At 33.7% G+C, this 23,521-nt stretch overlaps 1 protein-coding gene across 3 annotated transcripts in view; it reads right to left on the bottom strand.

Annotated features, from left to right (window-relative positions):
• The window catches only part of LOC115209218 (sodium/potassium-transporting ATPase subunit beta-1-interacting protein 2), a 224,774-nt gene that overhangs the window by 39,149 nt on the left and 162,104 nt on the right, over positions 1-23,521 (bottom strand). For all 3 annotated transcript variants that reach the window (XM_029777484.2, XM_029777482.2, XM_029777483.2), the window contains exon 5: positions 16,211-16,271. In XM_029777484.2, coding sequence (XP_029633344.1) covers positions 16,211-16,271 — 61 coding nt within the window. The remainder of the gene's footprint in view (positions 1-16,210; positions 16,272-23,521) is intronic.

Here is a 23,521-nt window from a genome sequence, read left to right as displayed (position 1 = left end):
ATTCAAATATATTCTAAATCCACCACCAGCTATAACTGACAGCTAATAACTTCAGAGGTTTTACTCAGCACAAGAACACTTTCAAGTCCAAAACAGAAAAAATTCTGCTAACTTCTATTTTATCTGGAAGCTTCCAAATCAGGAAATTGCTCTGCTCAGAAGAATTTCTAATGTATCCTCAAACAAATATTTTTAATAAAGCTGTACCCTATTATAATGAGATATTAGCAAAAAGTGATTTTTGACTAAAAGTTAGTATACATGGAGGATTTTCCATTGGCATCCCTGAAAAGTGTTCAGAAAAGAAAAGTAATGATCTATTCAAACTAGATGTCTCCCTGCAAACATAGGAAGGAAATTTCAATACCTAATATAGAAATAATACCTAAGAACATGTAAATGCCATAAGCTTTTTAATGCACATCCATTTAAGATGAATTACTCTTGTCAAGACAATACTGCTTTCAATTTTGCATACTAAGACAGAAAAAATAACAGTCTTCACCTCAAACATCCACTTGCAAATGCTGAAATCAAACCATTTGCACACTGAAAGGATTCTGCCTCTCTAATGCAGTGGTCTTACATAATAGCCTGTATTCTAAGATACCAAATTACTTACAACTAATGACTCAAGAGAAATTTTACTCAATACATGAACTTTTTTAGGCCTGGTCAAACCTGGAACTTCTCAGCAAAGCCTCTCCAAATTCATCCAGAACACACAGCTGATGTATTTGCAAGAATCTATACAGAGCACATATTGCATCAACTAATACAATCCCTTAACAAGAAAATTGAACTATCATGATGATGTTACATGATGCTGGGGCTCTCTGACTAATTTTAAACCAAATTTACATTCCATAAGTTTTACTCCATATACAACAACAAATCCCCACTGCGTTCCTTAACATGAAATCTGAACTGTTATTTTACTGCCAAAAATGAGGCTAATACTATTCCATAAACTTTTATCAATACTTCCTTAAACTTTATTGAAACCTAATACTAGACCACTTGTTCCCAACCCTTTTATTTAAATGAGTTTTCCCAAGGACCCCTTTTAACATGCTTATCCTTATGTGTATGTATGTGTGTGTGTGTGTATATATATATATATAATATATATATACTTTGATAGGTTTCGGCCATTATTGGCCCAGGCCATGTCTAACTTAATAGCACCACCCTATATATATATATATATATATATATATATATATATATATATACCACCAGGGGTCCCAGGTGGGGAACCACTGTACTAGACCCTCTAACCAGAACAAGGGAAACTACACTAAGCTGAAATTACCTCTTACCTAGCAGCAGTTAGAAGTCACCACCAATTCCACTATCAGTCAGAAGTAGCTGGTAGACACCAATTCTACCACATTATCCAAGCCAACTAAAAAAGATGATACGTATCATCATCCAATAGAATCAACCTTGTTTAGAAGCTGTTAAAGTCTGCCACTCAGAATCAAGTATCTGAATGATCAGGGTTATTGGTTTTATTTCCGTGAAACTTTAAGTAATGCAATTCTGAGTAAAATGTTAATACAAATATACACATATACGTATTTAGACATATATCCATGCATGCATGCATATATATTACATTTGTAGATAGATAGTGAGATACATATCCATGCATGCACTTATATACATATATAGACATATCCATATATATACATGTGTGCACAATAACAATATGGAAAGTAAATGAAATGAAGAGAAAAATGACAAATATTATACAGCCAATGGACTAACTTGCCAGGTCAAAAGCAGCATGCAACAGCTCTCAGCTGAAGGCTAAACTATACCGGAGCTCTTAAGTTTGGGAAAGGAAATAATCTAAAAGGACCACAATGGTTTCTAAGGGTACATGGACAAGGACCTGGTTTGTAGGGTTCTCTGTGCTTTTTTTAAACTTGCAAGTAATAAGATGTAGGGAAGAAAGTAACAGAACAAAAATAAATTGAGTGCATTGGTTGTTTCTTGTATATTATTTAATTTTATGTATTTATTGGTAGACATAAAGAACAATTCACCGTAAGGGACCCATTGATGGAAATTGAAATATACATCACTAGCTTACTCAGCAAATGTTGAAATGTTTCAATGGTGTGATGGTTAGTACAGCTATTTAATAGACAAAATTCAATTTGTCCTGAAGGATTTGTAAAAATACTGCACTTGAATTATAAATTATAAATGCATACAGTTTGATATTGTTTATATATAAGGGACAGAATTCTATTTCCTGTGGATTGATTTACAAATTCAGTTTAAATAAACAGAGATTGAGAGCTAAAGATAATTTGTCATTAAATGAGCTTGCTATGAAGTAAAATCAAGAGTAAGAATAATTCATTTCTCACACAGGAACAATTTCCTGTTTGTAGATGATTAGGTGTATATTGCAATTCTTTACAGAATATCACTAAAATTATTATTATTTTAGGAGAAATATCTTAAATGTTCAAAAAATTTTTTTAAATAATTAAAAAAAGGCATGAATATGGAAAATATAATTATTTTGAAGGTAAATAAATAATGAAATGTGTTGCTTAAAACTACAAAATAAAAAACACAGAAAGAGAACTTCAGGGAATGACTAAGGATCTAATTAGTTGAGATCTGAATATTTTTACAGCTTAATATAAAATTTTGTTTAATTAATGACAGACTAACTTCCTTTATAACAGAATTTTAAAAAAGTTGGCTTCTGTCATTATGACTTAAATATTTGTTGTAAAACCATATACAACACATTGTACAATGTGTGTGTGTGTGTGTATAATTAACTAGATAAATAAGACCTTTAAACTCTTACTATTTTTCTCTTACAGTAGAGTAGCATAATCAAGGGAAATTTCTCTAATTATATTTTCAAAGGTTTGGGCTGAAACTAATCACTTGTGTTAATTTAATACTATGAATAACATGTATAAAAAAATTACAGTGTGTCAAATATAAGAATAATTCTTGAGTCAGAGAAAAAATACTAAAAGAAACTAATTGTATTTGTTTTTTTTTTTAATAATAATTTTTTTTTTAATTACTGATTTATATACAGAAGCTATCAAAAGCAACAGGGTAGCAAACAAGACAACTAAAGAAAACCTACTAGCATCTTATAGTTTTATATACATCACAAGCAATGCAACAACACAATATATGTTCAAACAAAGTATTAATCACCAAGAGAATTTATAAGAAAACGAAATCCAGGAATTTCTTCACAAGTGAACTCCAAATGAATTAGTAGGAAGTTAAAGTGTTAGAATGTAATGATTTATTGAAATAATCACTTGAAAGTGTTATTGTTGTTGTTGTTATTTAAGCAAGAGTGCAACCATAGTAACAATAATAAGAGCATTTCAGTTGTTGACAACTGCAGATGTTTGTTGGTCAAGGCCATAGAAGCTGTTATTCCATGCTGCAACTGATCTGTGATTCAGAAAAATGAAGTGACAAGAGCCTTGACTACATTATGGAGCAAAGAAAAGGAGAAATAAGAGAATGGAAGAGTGAGAGAGTACTATGAAGGGGATAGAAAAGGAGAGAGAGAGTATTCTTAAAAATCTTAAACAAATCACTGAGAATGGAACAAATAAGTTCCCTTTGAAAGAAAGTTTTTTTGGAGTATGAGTAGCATTGAATAATATGTATGGTCCTTGTTTAGGTGGCTGTCTGACTTGGGGAGTGAAGGAAAAGGCCAGAAATGAAACCTAGTAGAATCAAACTTTAAGATTATACATGACCTAGTGGGTGAAAATTTTACTTCGGGATCTAAAGGGAAGCAAATTAATTTCAGGATTTCACCTAATTTGTTATTTTTCAATCAAAGAAGAATAATGCATCATAAACTAATGAATTGTTGGGTCACCAGTGAAGTCTTCTATCTTAATCCACCATGACATGAGCAAGTTTGTTAAATGGAGCTCGTCTCTTTCTCTCTACCTTCCTCCTCCAAGTTATTGGTAAATTAGTCAGAAGTGAATTTGTGGGTGCAAACCTTAAAATTTTCAAAGAAAAAACATGAAAAGTGGAAGCATTCATACTTTCCCAAAGGGCACTAAAAGCAAAAATTTTTTTAAATGGGCAGAAGTATTTTTGGAAAGGATCCAAAGTTGCTTTGAGATCCTAAAATCTAAAATTCCTTGACAAATTCCATTTCGTCAATTAGTCATCAGCTTCCTAATTTAATTTTGCATGCTTCCTGCTTCTATAAATCACAACACTAAGTTCACATTAGATAACAACAATTGTAAAGTATAGATACACAGGGCTACATGAATCACAAATTTTAATATACGTAATCGATCAATATCAATGGAATTTGTAGCTGTGATACCAGTGCTGGTGGCACATATGAGAACCATCCAAATGTGGCCATAGCCAGCGCCACCCTGACTAGCCTCCGTGCCGGTGGCACGTAAAAAGCACCATCCGATCGTGGCCATTGCCAGCCTCATCTGGCCTCCGTGCCGGTGGCACGTAAAAAGCACCATCTGATCATGGTCGTTTGCCAGCCTCGTCTGGCACCTGTACAGGTGGCACGTAAAAAGCACCCACTACACTCACGGAGTGGTTGGCGTTAGGAAGGGCATCCAGCTGTAGAAACACTGCCAGATCAGACTGGGCCTGATGCAGCCTTCTGGCTTCACAGACCCCAGTTGAACCGTCCAACCCATGCTAGCATGGAAAGCGGATGTTAAACGATGATGATGATGATGATGATGAGAGCCTATTAATTTGTCTCTATATGGTTGTTTAACTTGTTAGAAATAACAGCAAAATCTTCCTTACATCACATCCTACAGCCTTAAGAAAAAAAATGGAATGGATACATATATAGGTGCAGGCATGATTGAATGGTAAGAAGCTTGTTTCCCTGCAACATGGTTCTGGGTTCAGTCCCACTGTGTGGCAGCTTGGGCAAGTGTCTTCTACTATAGCCTTGGGCCAACCAAAGCCTTGTGAGTGGATTTTAGTAGATGGAAGCTGAAAGAAGCCCATCATATATATATATATATGTATATATTTGTGTGTCTGTGTTTGTCCCCTCACCATCGCTTGACAACCAATGTTGGTGTGTTTACATAACTTAGCAGTTCAACAAAAGAGACTGATAGAATAAGTCCTGGAGTCAATTTGCTCAACTAAAGGCAGTGCTCCAACACGGCCGCAGTCAAATGATTGAAACAAGTAAAAGAATAAATGATAACAGTCGTAGATATACAAAAAAGTATGTCCATGGTTTGAATGCCTTAAATCAGAGGTCTTCCCAATAAAGGCTGACCCAGGGAGAAACAATAACAACTTAATATTTACCACTGTTATTCCAATCTATGATACTTAATTTTAACTACTAAAAGTTATTATAAAACAAAGGCAGACAGTAAATTTGTTAGTCATATTTTAAATTATATCTAGTACTTCCCAGGATACACATCTACAAACATAAACCAATTTATACTTGTACACAATCTTAATATTACAACACTTCACACATTATACATAATACATTTAATGTTGTGAATATTAGATATAATCAAACTTAGTTCAGTCTTTAGCTGAACTGGCTGAATTTGACACTCATTTCTTACAATGTTCTACAGAGAATTCTAATCGAACACAGTAAAGAGACTTTTGTTTAAAACTCTAGAAATATTTTGCGTAAATTGTTTTTATTAGAGACACCGTTCTTTTAATAATAGTGTCAAGCTTTTAAATACGTTAAAGAGAATAAGATGGGAATAATTTAGAAACACAGTTTCACTAGCTACAAAGTCCCGAGTAGTCTATGTGTTACTAGACTTGGGATAAAATATTTTAAAATTAGAAAAAAAATTTAAAAGAATATTTCTAAACTATAAAAAAAAACCCTTACAAAAAAAAAGACATTTGATGTTGAAAACTCATCACCATAATCAGTTCTCTGCTTTAACCCTTTCATTACCATATTTTTAATGAAATACACTGCTTACGATTTTCAATTAATTTTGAAAATAATCAAGAATTTGGAGAGATTTAATAAGATAATTTTCTCATTATTAAGCTGGTGTTTGGAACATAAAAGGTTTTTACATTAAATTGCAATAAAAGATTTTTATATAAATATAAACAATTTAAAACAAATAATTTTTTCTCACAGAACCAAGGGTGGTTTCAGGTGCATTTGTATCAAAAGGGTAATGCAAGTTATTCATGAATTAAGCTTTTCAATACCTTGATTCATCAAATAGACTATCATTAACTTCAACTAAGATATAATCAACAGAGGATAGGTTGATATGATAGACATGATGTTTATGTCAGAAGGTCATCACCTATATGTGGCCAGTTTCATTACTAATCAGTGACAATCTAATACTCCATCACTATACAAAGAGCTAATTCTTTTTTTTCTTTTCTTGAACGACTTCATCAGAAAATGAAGGAGAAAAGGGCAGTGTCCATAACTTTTCAGGGCCTCTGAGACTGGAGGGAGAAAGGGAGGATATCCTTACATCAGAGACCTGGCTTGAGTGGACTCTGCTAGAGGCACTTATTCCTGAAAATTTTATCTCCTAACAATGAAAACTTGTTGCTATGAGCAAGAGATATCGATGTAAGATATTCGAACCTTCTATAGCTGCATACAGGAAATTTGCAAAACAAACTTTTTCAACATTGTTAAATTGAAGCAAATGATAACTGGGGTTGGATTACCAATAACAATTGAGGTTATAAGATGAATAAAAAAAGACAAAGAAAAAATGTTGAGTATAGCGCTAAGTTGTGTCAAAGACAAAGCAAATTATGGGAACAAATATTTCATCAACCACAATACAAGCAAAATGACCAAAACAAATGGAGATGAGATTTCTTACAATTCAATTTCGAGAACTGTTTCAAGATAATTCTACATTGCTGACTTAACAAATAACTGACCGAAATTGATGAAAAGCAAAAAAAATATAAGTAGTTTAAATTAATTAGAAAAAAGTAAAAATATTTCAAGCAGAGTTCTCTATAATGATACTTGAAATGCTTGATATTTCTTCTTACGGTACTCTCAAATAGGTCAGTTTTCTTTTTTTATTGAATTGACTCTTGATATTACAAAACCATTTCTAGTATCCACAAATCCTAGTGATGTGGAAGTTTTATTCGCTATTTATTATTTCCAATGAACATTTTTCTCGTCTCACTTTCTGTATGTATGTATGTATATATGTATACACCTACATATGTACAGATAGGCATTCATACATATGTGTATAGGTGCAAGCATGGCTGCATGGTTAAGAATTTCACTTCCCAACTGCATAGTTTCAGGCTCAGTCCCGCTGAGCAATGTATTTTCTACTATATATTTACTTTGGCAAGAATTTTAATATATTTTTCATAGAGATTAAAACAATGTTAAAGCCAAAGCAAAATGAAACACTTTAAAATGAATTTTATCATCATTTATAAGAAATAAAATGGAAAATAAAAGACACTTGTCCAAGGTACAGCAGAATGGGATCAAATATGGAACCACATGGTTGCAAAATGAGCTTAATGATACAGAAAAGGCTAAGTTGACTTCAGTGGAATTTGAACTCAGAATGTAAAGCTGGAAGAAATGTTGCTAAGCATTTTGTCCAACACTAATGATTCTGCCAGCTCACTGCCTTAATTCCTTTCATTGGTACAAGACCAGAAATTTGCTGAAAAATCAACTGAATCAATCCAGCACTTGAATGATAAGTCATTGATTTGGCAGGATGATAGGTGAAGGTGATCCTAGTAGTATTTGAACTTAGATTATAGAAGAAGGCTTTAAATACTGTTAAGCATTTTGTCTTCCACCTTACCATAAGGCCTCAGATTTATGAATGAAGAAAAATATGATGCTACATTCAGAGGAGACTAAACACAGTAAGAAAATTAATTTGTGACTTCTACAATTGATGCTTCAACTGATTAACATTAGCAATAACTTCCACCATTGATGGTTCATTCAGTAACAATATTAATAGTAACACATACTCCACTTGATAACATTAGTAGTAACTAGTCAGCTGATGCACAACTCAATAACAACATTACTAGTTACTAGTACAGCTGATGCTCCACTCAATAACAACATTAATAATAACTTCTATTCATGATGGTATACTCAATAACAGCATTAGTAATAACTAGTACTGCTGATGTTCTGCTACAATAACAACAGTAGTAATTCTAATAATTTCCAATTGTTGCCCATGACAACAAAGTTAGACTAGATCTACTGTGCACTCAACTGGTATTCATCAATTCTAGAAAAATGAACAGCAAAACTGAATCTAATAGGATTTGAACTCAGAACATAATCAGACATAATACTTTATATTCTGTCCAGTGCTCAAGTGATTTAGTCATCTACTGCTTTAATAACAATAATAATAATGCTTTCTAATTTTGGTACAAGACCAGAAATTTTGAGAGGAGGGGGAAAGTTGATTACATTAGATCCAGTACTTGTCTGGGTCTTTATTTTTATCAACCTTGAAGGTCACTCTTTTTGCTGTCTATCCAGAGGTTTGAACAAACCTTATACCCAAGGAACTTAACCAACCTGTCTCTTCAATATATCAAAATGCAGAACTTGCCTCTCCAGGTGCTGAGTTGCAAACCCAAAAACTTTTCTGGATTAATTACTGCTTCTGCCACTGCCTTGCATTCCTTTAGAATGGTGCCAACTCTAACTTATGTTCATAGTATCTGACAATAATTGTAGTTGTGTCCTTTAAAAGATTGAATTGACAATGTCTATCTTCTGTATTTCTCATCTCATTCAGAATTCTGATTGCTTAGTCACGAATGGCAAGGATTGTCAACTGCTGCCATAGTAATTATTCTAGTGAAAGATACTTTTGGAACAAAGAGTAAAAAAAAAAAAAAAAAAAAAAAGCAAGCAAGAAAGAGAAAATGATAGATTGTTCATGTTCTGACATACAATGACTAGTAATTACTATTTAGGAAAAAAATTGATAATAAAAAAACAATAACTGTTAAACTTACAAAAAAACAACCTTAAGACATCTTAGAACAATAATGGAGCACTAATGGAATGAGGTTAGTTCCAATATAAAACATGAAGATAATATATAATATAACAACTTGCCTTTGTTTTTGTTTTTCCCTCTTTTTAGTTGAGACATACACTATATTATCTCTGTTAATGAAATTTATCTATTTCTATGAAACTATCTACACCTAATTTACTCTCTATATCTGCCTACAGATACCTATTAGCAATAACTATTTATCTATACCTGTATTTCTGTGAGTATTTATTTGTTATGTACCCAGATATATATTTACATAAAAGGAAAGAAAAAGAGCGTGAAAATGTGAGACATCACAGTGGAAATTATATATACATATACATTATATATATATATATATAGTACATGTGTAGTGCAGAGTGTAGAATATGATATATAACCTATGTTTAGAACTTCATGCATTCCTTTGTAGTTCAAAGCATATGCCTGTCAATATAAATCAAATTACTTTTTGAAATATTAAGTAGTTATCCATCGATAATCTGAACAGATAGTGTAAGTGTGTGTGTGTGCGCGGGTATGTGGTTTAATTAAAGGCTCATTCAATACTTTTAAGTTGAGTATTATATATAATTTTAGGGGTAAGGTTGACAGTGACTCTAAAGTTTCAGTTTAGTTGTCTTTGTCAGCATATTTAATGAAGTCACTTTTCTTTGCAAAAATAATATATATATATATATATATATATATATATATATATATATATTAGTGTAAGCATTTAAGGAGCTAGTGCAATCACTAGTAGTAGCTGTTAACAAACAAAGGACTCAAAGGTATTAAAACTAGCCAAAGTAATTTTTATTTATTAATTGCATAGTTTCACAGCAATCTGCAGTATGATTTGGTCTAATGATCTTAATGAGTAGAATGAAGTAGACACTCTTGATAAGTTGGCAATAACCAAATGAATGAAACTATTTCAACTGTTCCTTTGTTTATTTTGCAAAGAAAGCTCTGAGATTTGATGATAAGGTCTATTTACACAGTAAGATTAGGCATATGTTTATTAATTGCAACCAAACAGACCACCCATCAGCCAGACCAGCCAATAGGATAGATGCCAATTTGAAATATGTTATTGTGCTAAAATTTGCAGACATTAAGCTAAACCACATGATAAAAAGAATGGATCCCATGTTATAGATCTTCCTGCAGTCTTCCTTGAAACAATGCAGTAATGAATTGCTAAGTGGCAATTCAAGCTAGTTGTAAACAAGTGTACCAGTATATATTTTGTGAAGGAAAACCCAGAATTATTTACCAACTCCTTCCACTACACAAACCTTATGGAGTCTGCAGTTGAGCATCAGTAAGCCATTATTGTCAACAATGATCTGTATTGGACAACATTTCTAAAATTATCAAAAAGGTTGAAGGTGTAAGACCTTTGTTAGCTGCTTACCAGCTCTCATTTAAAGCTATATATGGCTGTTGTTAGCTGTTCTTTCAAAACTTCCATGTGTGCCAAAATTCACCAGTTTTATTCCTGATGTGCCTATGCACCTTTTTCTTTATAACTCTTTTGCTGATCACTTTTCTGCCTTTTGTTTTATCTTATGCATTACTTTTGGCTAACATTGCTTTCTTTCTTTACATATTGCTATTTATCCTCCTCATTTTTTAGCATTTTGTGATGAGCTGTAGTGCACCTAAGCATTGTCTGTATACTCTAAGCTCTTTATTGGCATTTCTTCTAGCTTTGTGTTCTGAGTTCAAATTCTACCAAGGCTGACTTTGCCTCACATCCTTTCAGGGCTGATAAAATAAGTACCAGTTGAGCACTAGAGGCAATGTAATTAACTTACCCTTCCTCTGAAATTGTTGGCCTTGTACCAAAAATTGAACCATCATCACTATCATTATTATACTCATACATTATACTCTTGGAGTGGTTGGTATTAGGAAGGACATCCAACCACAGAAACCATACCGAATCAGACTGGAGCCTGGTGCAGCCTTCCAGCTTGCCAGCTCCAGTTAAATCATCCAATCCATGCCAGCATGGACAATGTATGAGGCACAAAGGCTTCTTAATATTACTCCAGGTAATATTTTGTTTCCTTCAATTATATTTTTTTCTAAAATTGCTGTGAAATCCATTAGACCTCTGTGCAATGTCTTCAATAATAATAATTCTGTACATAGGCACTAGGACAGAAATATGTGTGGACAGATTTAGTTTGACTGGTAATTTATGGGGTGGTATCAAAAAGTTCCAGGACTAGTTATGTTTAATGAAAAATAACTTATTTACCTAAGTTTTAGCATCATCGCTTTTGAAATAGTCACTTTGTGCAGCAATACACTGGTCCCAGTGTTCCTGCGACTTTTGGAATCCAACCTGGAAGTAAATGAGTCGAGGACCTTCAGCAATTCACTCTGGATATCAACAATGGTGATGAAATGGCAACCTTTGACCTGTATTTCATCTTGGAGGAGAGATGGAAGTCTGCAGATGCTAAATCTGACAAACAGGGTGGGTATGGAAGTGATACGATTTTGTTTTTGGTGAGAAACTCACAAGTAAGGAGAGCTTGGTGACAGGGTGCATTGTTGTCATGAAGAATCCAATTCTTCAAGATTCACAGATCTGGTTGCTTTCACCAAATGTCTTCCCTCAAATACTTCAAAATGTCACAGTAGAACTCTTGATCGGTGGTCTGGCCCAGGGGGATGAATTCTCAATGCACAATACCACATTTCTGGGGGTGACACTCATGGCAGGTCTTCTAGATTGCTCATTGTCTTCTTTTGAAGCAACTGTACCACTCAAAACATTGCATATGATCCATTGCCTCATCCCCATATACTTGCTGAAGCATGCTCAATGTCTCTGTAGCAGACTTCCCAAGTTTAATGCAAAATTTCATGTTGGCTCTTTGTTCCTTCATGACAAAATCGCAGACTACAGCATACACGCGATCAGAAAAACAGAAATTTCACAACTTGCAAAGTAAACACAGTGATGTCACTCAGCACACTGTCTCATGAAGGTCACTGCTAGCTCTCACTGAGCACTCAACTGTGTGCTGCCATCTGTTGGCATACTACAGAACTAGTCAGGAAACTTTATGATACAACCTCATATTTTATCAATCACAGAAGGATGGAAAGCAAAGCTAACTTTGGTAGAACTTGAAATCAAACTGTAATGGAATGTCATTAAAAAATGTCACTACCAATTCTGCCAGTCTAGTGCAAATGAAAGGTGTCAACCATCTCAAAGATTCTGATGGCTACAACTAGAAATAAAACACTAGGCTGAAGATTTAATTTGTTGGTAGATACTGCTCTACAGTAGTCTCTGAAATGTTTGTCATTAGTAACATCATTTGATTTAAGTAAGATCAACAAGTGTACATTAGACAATATAAGAATGCTTATAATTTGCTGGTTGACAACGTTATTGATTACACTAAAGAGTATCTACTATACTGTTACTAGAAAACAATTACTATATAATCTAAGATGATTTATAACCAACAGATGCAAGAAGCAGCTTTATAGAAGGAAGAAATTTTCATAATTTACTATGAAATGGTTATTTTTGTGCTCTTGGAATCTTCAAGATATTAATTTTTATGAAATCAAAGATCCATAGAGATGAAGTATAACTACATTTTTTTGTAGCGTTAAGCAGACAAGAGGTGAACTTTTCTTTGTGTGAGATACTGAATTATTACAGATGGCTTTCCTCACCAGGAAAAATCTCAAGTTTTTCAAGCCAGTAAACCACTCACTAATTGAATAGTACAGCTGATACTTACAATGGTGAATTACATAACCTGCAGCATGTTTGGATATAGGTGGATCTGGTCAACAAGAATCAAGTGTCTTGGTTCTGGACAGTGCAGTACCAATGACAGGATATGAACTACTACCATTTATGTTTTTGTCAGGCTGTTAGGGTTATAGCCTACCAAAATGGCCATTTGTAATTTTCTACTATGTATAGGATGTTTAACAAAATTTCAAAGAATAAATAATTTAGTTTTAACATATTTAATGCATGAAGAATTTTCATTTTTCTAGCAAGTGCAAGAATAATGTTAGTCATTGACTAATGTTTCTTTCCTTCACGCATATTCGGTTTTAGTGGTTTTGTTAATATTTTCAACATTAAATATGCCAATACAAATTAATTTACTAATTAATTTAATGTGGGTGGATGACACATATGACTTATTTAATTTCTAAAAAATTCTATCATGTTTAATTTAAAGGTTACTGTTTGGTACAATATATATCTCATCATCGTTTAACATCTGTTTTCCTTGCTGGCATGGGCTATATAACAAAAATTTGCACATTTGTGAACAATGATTTTAAATATAATTACTGATTAACTAATCAGTAATGATCTTATGACACAAAGATAGGACTAATTGAAACAAAGCTATATTGAGAACTAAAGCTATGAAATATGATGTTAATAGTCCAAAACATTTTAAAATATTTATCGTTATAACATACTTTGAATGTAATTGATAAAATCTCAATCAAAGTTTAGGATATTACTCTAATATCTTCCTTTTACTTTTAGAAACAATGTTGCTAATATTGTGAGTCAGTCAATCTGATATTTCATTTATCTGCTGTGTGTTATACAGACAATCAGAAACACTAACAGTGAGTGATTAACCCAGTTGACTTCAAGAGAAATATCTATCATATCTTTAGTAATCCACAAGGAATTGGACTTAGCACAAAGTAACAAAACCTACAAACTCCATCACCGAGATGTGTATCTTATGTTCCCATGGCACCTATTGATAATGAATTAGTCTAGGCCATTGAGAGTTAAAAATATTTTCTAGGGACATAGTGTGGTAAAGGTAAAATAATAGACTGTTGACCCATTAACTTGACGAACTCAGCTTAGCGTCTCTAAGGGAAAATTAGAAAGTAGAAAAGCTGACAGGGTGGAGAGACTAAAAAATGTTTTAAAATTAAAAGTTATGTTTTTGACTAGGCCCAAGTATAATCTTTTGCAGGGGAAATGTATAGGCAATTGATTTAAAGCAGGATATTACTATCACTTTTTAAATAAATCTAGGGAGGATAAAAGTCAAAGTTACTTTTAGTAGGATTTAAAACTAAGAATATAGGCAAGGCAAACAAAGGAGCCACTATATGGAGGTACTAGGCAGAAAGAAATAGCAGTTGAACCTCCCTCAAGTCACACCCTGCTAACTTAAAGTATACAGTAGATAATATAGTACAAATACTATCTGAAAGCAAGATTGGAATTATGATTGGAATGCTTTCGATCACAGGGGTTGCATGTTCAGGGCTTGCCTAGGACTAAACATATCTGAATGTAAATTGAAGAAATTAAATAGTATAAGGAATTTAGTGTGGTGATCTAGTCACTTCTGCCAATTTCATTGACCTAATTTTATGATTAGTATGAATAAGCATATGCAGAATTTAATGAAAAATACCACTTTAGCTGTCAAGGAATCAGAGATTATATGTAATGGTAGAGATGCTTAAATGATAACAATTATATTAAAATTTGTAAGTCTATCTGGGCTTGATGTCTTTGTATTTTGCACTAAGGGGTAAGGGATAACACATCTGATGCTTCATTAATTCATTTCTTTATAAATAATATATCTGCTTCAAAAATTTCTTTGGCAAGGCAATAATAAAAGAATTAAAATAAAGGAATAAAATGGCCTGATGGGGAAGGAGAAAGTAAGGAAGGGTTCATTCTTTTTTCTATTCAATACATGTTATTTCCCTAATGTGCTATTGTAATGAAAATAATAATAGTTACTGAGATTTTGTTATTATGCTGGCTTATCTGAAGGGCTGAACTAATAATGACATTCCATTGACTAAGAAGGTACTACTTGACAGATGATGGAGTAATTTTTGGAGAAAACATTGAACAAAATTAGACATGAGTCATTAATGTGACAATTTTTTAAATATCTAAATATTAATACTAAAAATATAACCCTGCCAAAATCTACAACAATAACAAAAATGCTTTAAATTGAGTGAGAGAAATAGGGAGAAAGAGAGAGAGAGAGAGAGAGAGAGAGAGAGAAAGAGAGAAATTGCTTGCTCTTTGTCATTGTCATTTGGGTTTCTATTATTAGCAACAATAGATTAAGAGCCAACAGCATACAAGTGCTACCACAACATGAGTAAAGGTTAAAACCTTTTTCTCTTTTTTTTTTGTAACCTGCAGGGCTATTTTATGACATTATTTATAGACCAGTCTTCCAAAACCACAAACCAAACATATTTACTTGAAGAAGTAAATGAAAAATACTTTAAATAACTTAAAGTCTTACTCGAATATTAAAACCTTACAAATACCTTGAGTATCCCTTCGTTTCTATAAAATGTACTTAAATGTAAGGAGGTATAGTTTTTCTTAAGGATAGCTACCTTTTGAAAAAATGTAATTTTACTATCATCTTTGAGGAAATAAACTTAAGATACAATTTTGAGATGATATAGTCATGAAGATATTATAGATTAAGCATATTTTAGTGAAAAAGCCAAAAAGAATCTTTTTAAAATTAAAAAAAGGGGGATAAGTAAATAAAATTTTAAGTGTGCAAATGAAAAAAAAAGAACCCTACTTAGAGAAAAACCCTGGAATAAGGATAGTCTAATGGGAGACCTAGCAAGTTAATCCAAAGGTTAGATAGCATTGTCATAAGAAAAATCTAATGACCAATGCTATTGGGGTGGGCATAAAAAATAAAAGAGTGTACAATATTTAAATGACTGGTGTACAACATTAACACAACCAACTGGTTATGTTGTGACCATTAAGAATTGGGTCTAGGAAGACTAATGCTGCAGTGAAATGTCACGCACCTGAGGCTGCAGGGATGGCAAGCCGCAATCTAAGGTAGTAGTAGTAGTAGTAAGAGAAGTCAGGGTGGTGGTTGGACGGAAAAAGAGCCACAGGTGAGCAGGTAGCAGTCAAACTGATGACGACTGAGCAGAGGAGGACCAATCCAGGCTCTCCGTGTAGGACACATAGGTGGGGAGTGCCCAGCTGTCCCGGAGCTGTACAGGCTGATACTTGGCACCGCTGTCACGGTCTTTAGGGCGAGTGTAAGTGCTAGTAGTTGTTATGTACTTACAGCTCTCATCTTCTTCTGTGTACATGTAGATTGTGATGCAGGAAATTATAAACCCAAAGAACTAGAAGAAAAGAAAACAATTTATTAATATAACAGTTTAAAATAAACCAACCAAAGCCACAAGATACATTGAATACTAAAGACATAAGACAGCTTCTGTAGTGGTTGTTGTTCTTTAGTCTCAAGATAGAACTGATCAAGCAGGACTATGATCAAAGGCATTCCAGCTATGACCATCCCATATTTTAGTACAAACATTGTGTATATAAGGCAACATTATCTAATATAATCTTTTAAGCTGGTAGAACATGATTTTAAGAATTGGTTGCTATTTCAAGCAGACAGAACAGTTACATAAAAGCCCTTTCATTAGCTTCATTCAGTTTCTATCTTAAACAACTATAGTTAGTCAACCTGCTAGAAATAGCAACCAAACTTTCCTCAAATCATACCATGGATAATGCAGTCCTGGATACATTATACATGTAAAATAGATGTATGGTTTGTAGCTGGAACACTTTATTATAGAATTTGCTCAGAAGTTAAACAACAACAATTAAAGCGGTTTTAATTTTGTCAAATCATCATCATTCAATGTGTTTTCCATGCTGACATGGTTTTGATGGTTTGACTGGAACTGGTAAGCCAGAGAGCAGCACTAGGCTCCAGTCATCCATTTTAGTATGGTTTCTACAGCTGGATGCCCTTCCTAATGCCAACCACTTTAGAGTGTACTGGGTGTTTTTTTACATGTCACTGGCAAATGATTACAATAAAATCTAATTACTTAATGCAACTGAGCAAACAAAATATAACTGGTCTCTTAGAACTGTACATCAGGTTTGACAATTGGTCTTGTAGTGTTGACACTGAAGGGTCAACACAGAAGCCAGTCTTTGTGTAGAAGCTCAAAGGTGTAGTTTCCTCAATCCTTTCAACATGACTACAAGACTAGAATTTAGGATAGTAGAATAATAAAATACTTATCATTTTGATAGTGCTGCCACTGCTTACAATAGTGAATTACACCAACCTGAAATACCTATTTAGAGCTAGGGAGACTCAAAGTCTTTTGTATATAGTCACAATGCAATCCTAAAGCCAGGATAGGAACTGCAAAATTCTTGACTAATTTTCCAGTTTATTAGAGCAGGATAGAGTACAGTGGTTACTGCATCTATCACTGTAGGTACCTGAAAAGTATATTAGCCACTGCACAGTAGAGAATTTACTGCAGATAGCAGCAGTTACTGCACAATATATAATAGCACATTAATCATTATATAATACAATCATCACTGGAAACCATAGTGGCTACAACACAGAAGAGTAACCAAGGAAGTGGATTATGTAAATATATAAGTGCAATGCATAAAGTATATATGTATGCAAAAGTCAGACTTTGTAACAGGGGGTATGCTGATAAATACTTCAGAGAAGTGGAGGTGATTGTGGTAGTAATAAAAGAAGCAGAGAAAGGAAACTATGTTTGTGCACTGGTGGCCAAAGTGTGTTAGTGAGGGAAACTACTGGATGAAGTCAATGATTTCTATATACATAGCAGCAATATTATCCCATAAATGTGAGCAATACTCCAGTCAGGAGTCTTTCCTGAGTCTTATTGAAAGTCAGAAACTAATTGTGTTTGAAGTATTTCATGGCTCTGAAGTGGAGTCCTAACCTTTGTGATGCTGTTTTAGCAATGTTATGTATTAGGTTACCATAAGAAATCATCAGAAATTGCAAAAGAAGATATCAAATGCTTCAATTCCAATCAGTATTAATCATTTCCAAAATTCTACAGTTATTGTTCCTGAATATATATCTCAGGTTCTAACAATGTACAAAACCTATACACTACTATATCATTAATTTTGTCTTTGGTTGTTTGACTTTTTGCTATTGAAGTGAAATGTTAGAAATTATACAATAAACAGCTGAGCATAATTAAAATATTGATATTATCAACATACAAATTGCCTTAAATTAAAAAAAAAAGCAGAGACAGATGATTAGCAATTAATAAATAAATGTATAACATATTTGACAAGTATTCTATGTCAGTTTTAGTTTACTACACGCATACTAACATACAGTAAATGTATACTGTATGAATATAGTAAAGGTGTTAATACACAAACATTTAGACTAATCAATACATGCTTAAATTGAAAGTGTGCGTGTGTGTGTGCAATAAATCAGAATAACACAATGATGTATATGTTTGGTAAAACCAATTAATTGCCAGTAATTGTTCAGTATTAGAGATATCTTCTCAGATGGAAGAGATAATAGACAACAAAAGCATCATAAAAGGATTGAACATACATTACCCCCTCTCCTGGCCACACACAGTTTTCTTTATTATCATCATCTGCATTATTATCATCATCATTTTTAATGGGATTTTTTTCTGCATCCAATTTGCTTATACTTTTTAATGAGTAGCTCTTCAATTTTGGATATTTGGATAAATTGTTAAACTAAATATATTTGCAGACAAGCACCTTTAAACATTGTCAGTCAACCAACCAATAAACAAGCCAATAGTAATGTACATTGGGAGGTGGAGTGGATATTTCCAGTAAGCTTAACTGAGGTTTGTAAAATAGTGTGGGATTTATCCATCTCTCATTTCTAGGAACAGAAATTTCCTGCTATATTACTACTCTATTAAAGTGTGTACACTCTTCATCTCTGGTGTGCCCCAAGGTTCAGTCATGTAACTCTCAAACTAGACCACAGGAATTAAGTTTTATTTTCAATCCTAATCCTCTCATGTAAGGCCCATATTACTTGATTGCTCACATGCCTTACACAATATTGCTGCTACCCACAAACACACACAAAATCATCCTACATAGTACACAAAGCAAGGCAATTTGACTGATAAATATTTACTCTCCAATAAACTTCAATCCAATATTTAGCTTCCACTCTTTGCCACTACTTTCACTTTGACAATAGCTTTTGTTCCTCTGAACAAGCTAACTACCTACCTTCTCCAGTCACAAAACCTACCTAACCAACCGATTATGTCACTGACTGTGTCTCATAAGGCTTCATATAAAGCACTTTGCCCACAACCTTCTTACTGGAATTTCACACTAGTGGGATTCCCTTTTTGCTTGTTTTTTCTAAGAACACATGTTGAAACTGAACATCAGCTGCTTCCATATACTGTGACTTGCCCAGCTGTCCTCACTCTCCACATGCCACAGCTCACCCAGCTGCCCTCACTCTCCCCGTGCTGCAGCTTGCCCAGCTGCCCTCACTCTCCACGTTCAGCTGCCCTCATTCTCCATGTGCCATAGCTCACCCAGCTGCCCTCACTCTCCACACACTGCAGCTCGCCCAGCTGCTCTTACTCCCCACACACTGCAGCTCACCCAGCTGCCCTCACTCACCCCGCGCCATGGCTTGTCCAGCTGACCTTGCTCTCCATGCACCGCAGCTTGTCCAACTGCTGTTGCTCTCCACATACTGCAGCTTACCCAGCTACCCTCACTCTCCATGTGCTGTGGCTTGCCCAGCTACCTTTAATCTCCATGCATGCAGTTCACTCAGCTGCATTCACTATGCACCATAGTCATCAAGCTGCTTTATCACAACACATGGCAGTTCAACAAGTTGTGTTTGGTTCACACAATAAAAGAGTCTATTAAATCACTTGACCTATTGGAAATTGCAGCCAAAACACTGTCTTCTTAAAAATGAAAGGCTACATTGGGCAATGTAGTTCCTAGAGAAAAAAATATCAGGATAGCACCCACTACACTCTTGGAGTGGTTGGCATTAGGAAGGACATCTAACTGTAGAAACATTGCCAGATCAGATTGAAACCTGGTGCAGCCTCATGGCTTTCTAGTCCTCAGTCAAATCATCCAATCCATGCCAGCTTGGAAAACAGACGTTAAACGATGATGATGAAGATGGTTAGAGTTGTAATGCCTTTGACTACTCATCTGAACAATCAGAGCTGATCTGGACCTAAACAGTAGTTTTACCTCTACACATGACAGCTCAGTTCACTAAGGAGTATCTCAGTCATGGACACCAACTAGTATCTTCTGAGAATGTTACTGGCAACATAGTCATATATATATATATATACTGGACTACTTAGTTGATGCCATCTAAATTCCAATGAAAGAGCCTTTCTCAGTTTGAGAGAAATAAAACCAGAACTCACATACATACATGCATATAGTCATATCTACATATTCTCACACACAATATATAAGAAAGAAATATATGTAAAAGACAAAAATAAAGAGTCTAAGAAAGTAAGAGAAAGAGAAAGCAAGAGAGAGAGGGAGAGAAAGTGAGAGGGATACAGTAACAGGAAATTTCTAAAGAGTATATGGTAAGCTGATAAAATATTCTCAATATCCAACAGCACAAAGTTGTTAATGTACTGAACAACATTTACCATTTCTATATAGTTGTTTACGTGAATCTTTATATATAATTGGTAAAGAACTGTCTTATTCACAAATGAAAAAAAAAATTAACTCATTAGTCAGCTGCTGAGTTATGGATCTTGTTTTCCTTTTTTAAACCCCTACAAGCCTATTACACACACATACACACAAAACGTATGTGCGTGTGTGAATGTAAGGGTATGTAAGTCTATAAATCTCTCTCTCTCTCATATATATATATATATATATATATATATATATATATATATATATATATATATATATATATACACACACACACACACATGCACACATATGTATACACACAAACACTTTAAAATTATCACTGACATTCTTTTAAATGTGTAGATCTGCCATAGCAGATATTTTGCGATGTTATTATTTCTACTTGAATAGGAAAATTTTATGAGCCATTAATAATTCATAGCAAATAGAAGCTTTACTAAATAGAGGATTTATATCAATAAGGAAACACTGAAATAATTCTGGAAAACAAATCTACATTTCGTGGTCAAAGAAAAGAATTTATATAATAATTCATTTATTGAGAATGATAATTTCTATTAGGCATTGAGCCAAGCATTTGGAGGTGGGAACAGTTGAATGAAACAACTCAGATAACTGACTGGTCCTTTATTTTATTGACCATGGGGAGATGTAAGGCTATGTTAACTTTGGTGGTATTTGAATTCAGTAAATAAATATTATAAGGTATTTTGGCCAAATTAGTCTACAGATTTTGCCACTCCACTATCTTTATTAATATTAATTAAGGAAGATAATATATAATATAAAATATTTTATATAAACCACACTAAACCCTTCATTTAATAGCTTTCAGATTTACTGGACAGAATAATAAAATACACTAATTAATCATTTTAAAAATTAAAAAAAAAATTACATCAATGGAATGTGTGTGAGAGGGAGGGAGAGAAAGAAAAAGAGGAGGGGAGGACTGTTCCATAAAGTGATACAGGAGATGAAAATGAAGCATGAAATAGAAGCAAGAAAAAGCAACACTAGCAAAAAGAAACAGAGGAAAAAAAAAATGTTTGGGGAGTCACTGGTATACATACTAAAGAATAGTTGAGATTAAAGAAAATCTATGCATGTCTGTTAGTGAGAAAGAGAATGTTACATGAGAGAGAGAGAGAGGGGGGTGAGGGGAATGGAAACAAAAATATACAAAAAATATCAGTTATGGAATTGAAAGAATGTTGGAAAAATACAGAGAGGTTATTGGTACTGTTGCTGTTGTTGTTTAGCCACAGGTCAGACTCCTTAAAAGCAGACCCATGATGAAAGATAATATCCAGCCATGTTCAGCTGGTAGTTTCAGGATATCTATGAGCAAATTAACCCGTCCATCCTTTGTTTTTGTTTCAAATAATAGGGTGAGATGCAAAGAGATTTAACTGTTGTTTCTAGCATGTTGAATGACCACATAGAGGATGCTTCATTGGCTCAATATTGAGAGATTAAATGGGTAAGAAAAGGAAGTTTGTGAATATGTATTTGTGTGTGTGTGTGTGTGTGTGTGTGTGTGTGTGTGTATGAATGTCTGAGGAGATGGTTCATTTGTTTTGGGTAGCATGAAAAAGACTTGTTTTGGTCTCAATCTGGTTATGCACACATGCACACACACTATTTTAATTTAATAATATAATTTTGTATTATGCAATAGTATACATCATTTGAAAGTGTTTTTTTTTACACTAAAAACAGTAAAAAAATAGTCTTCCAGGTTACATTCAATTTAATAGAATTTTGTCAGTATATATATATATATATATATATATATATATATATATATATATATGAAATATATCAATAATAAAAATTATAATTAATATAAAATGATATCAAAGCTACAAATAAAAAACTTGTTTTCCAATTCTGAAAAGAGTAAAAGTTTAGTTTTCCAAAATTAAATCAAAATATTAGGAAACAGAACTCCCTACACTACCACTAGTCATTTTGTGTGTATATGTACAAACTGGTGTGGTGGTGGTGGGGACGTTTTATAATTGACTTACCCACTAAAATTACTCACCTTATGTAAATATTTAGAAGCATTATCATTATTATATTATTAGGTGGTGAGCTGGCAGAATCGTTGGCATGCTGGGAGAGATGCTTAGCAGCATTTTGTCCATACTTACATTCTGAACTCAAGTTCCACCGAGGTTGACTTTGCCTTCCATCCTTGTGGGATCAATTAAATAAGTGCCAGCTGAGTACAGGGATCAATGTAATTGACTTATCCCCTCCCTGAACTTGCTGGCCTGGTGCCAAAATTTGAAACAAATATTATTTTTTGTTGTTATTTAAGGTGGCAAGCTGGCAGAATTGTTTGCACAATGGACAAAATGCTTAGCTATGTTCTGAGTTCAAATTCTGCTGAGGTCAACTTTGCCTTTTATTCTTTCAGGGTCAATAAATTAAGTACCAGTGAAACACTGGGGGTCGATGTAATCAACTAGTTCCCTTCCCCCCAATTTCGGGCCTTGTACCTTTAGTAGAAAGGATTATTATTATTATTATTAAGGCTGTGAGACGGCAGAATCGTTAGCATCCTGGACAAAATACTTAACAGCATTTCATCCATCTTTATGTTCTGAATTCAAATTCTGCTGGGGCCAACTTTGTCCTCCATCTTCTTGGAATCAATAAATACCAGCTGGGGTACATAGGGGGTTGATGTAATTGAGTAGCCCCTTCTTCTAAAATTTCAATGTCTATAGTAGAAAGGATTATTATTACTAAAGTGGTGAGCTGGCGGAATTGGTAGCACATCAGAAGAAATGCTTTGCAGCATTAGTTCTGATTCTTTACATCTTGAATTCAAATCCTGCCAAAGTCA

The sequence above is a fragment of the Octopus sinensis genome, linkage group LG3 (genome assembly GCF_006345805.1).
Source record: "Octopus sinensis linkage group LG3, ASM634580v1, whole genome shotgun sequence".
Lineage (NCBI taxonomy): Eukaryota > Metazoa > Mollusca > Cephalopoda > Octopoda > Octopodidae > Octopus > Octopus sinensis.
Note: the sequence above shows the minus strand (reverse complement) of the source record. Positions and strands in the feature narration are given on the sequence as shown.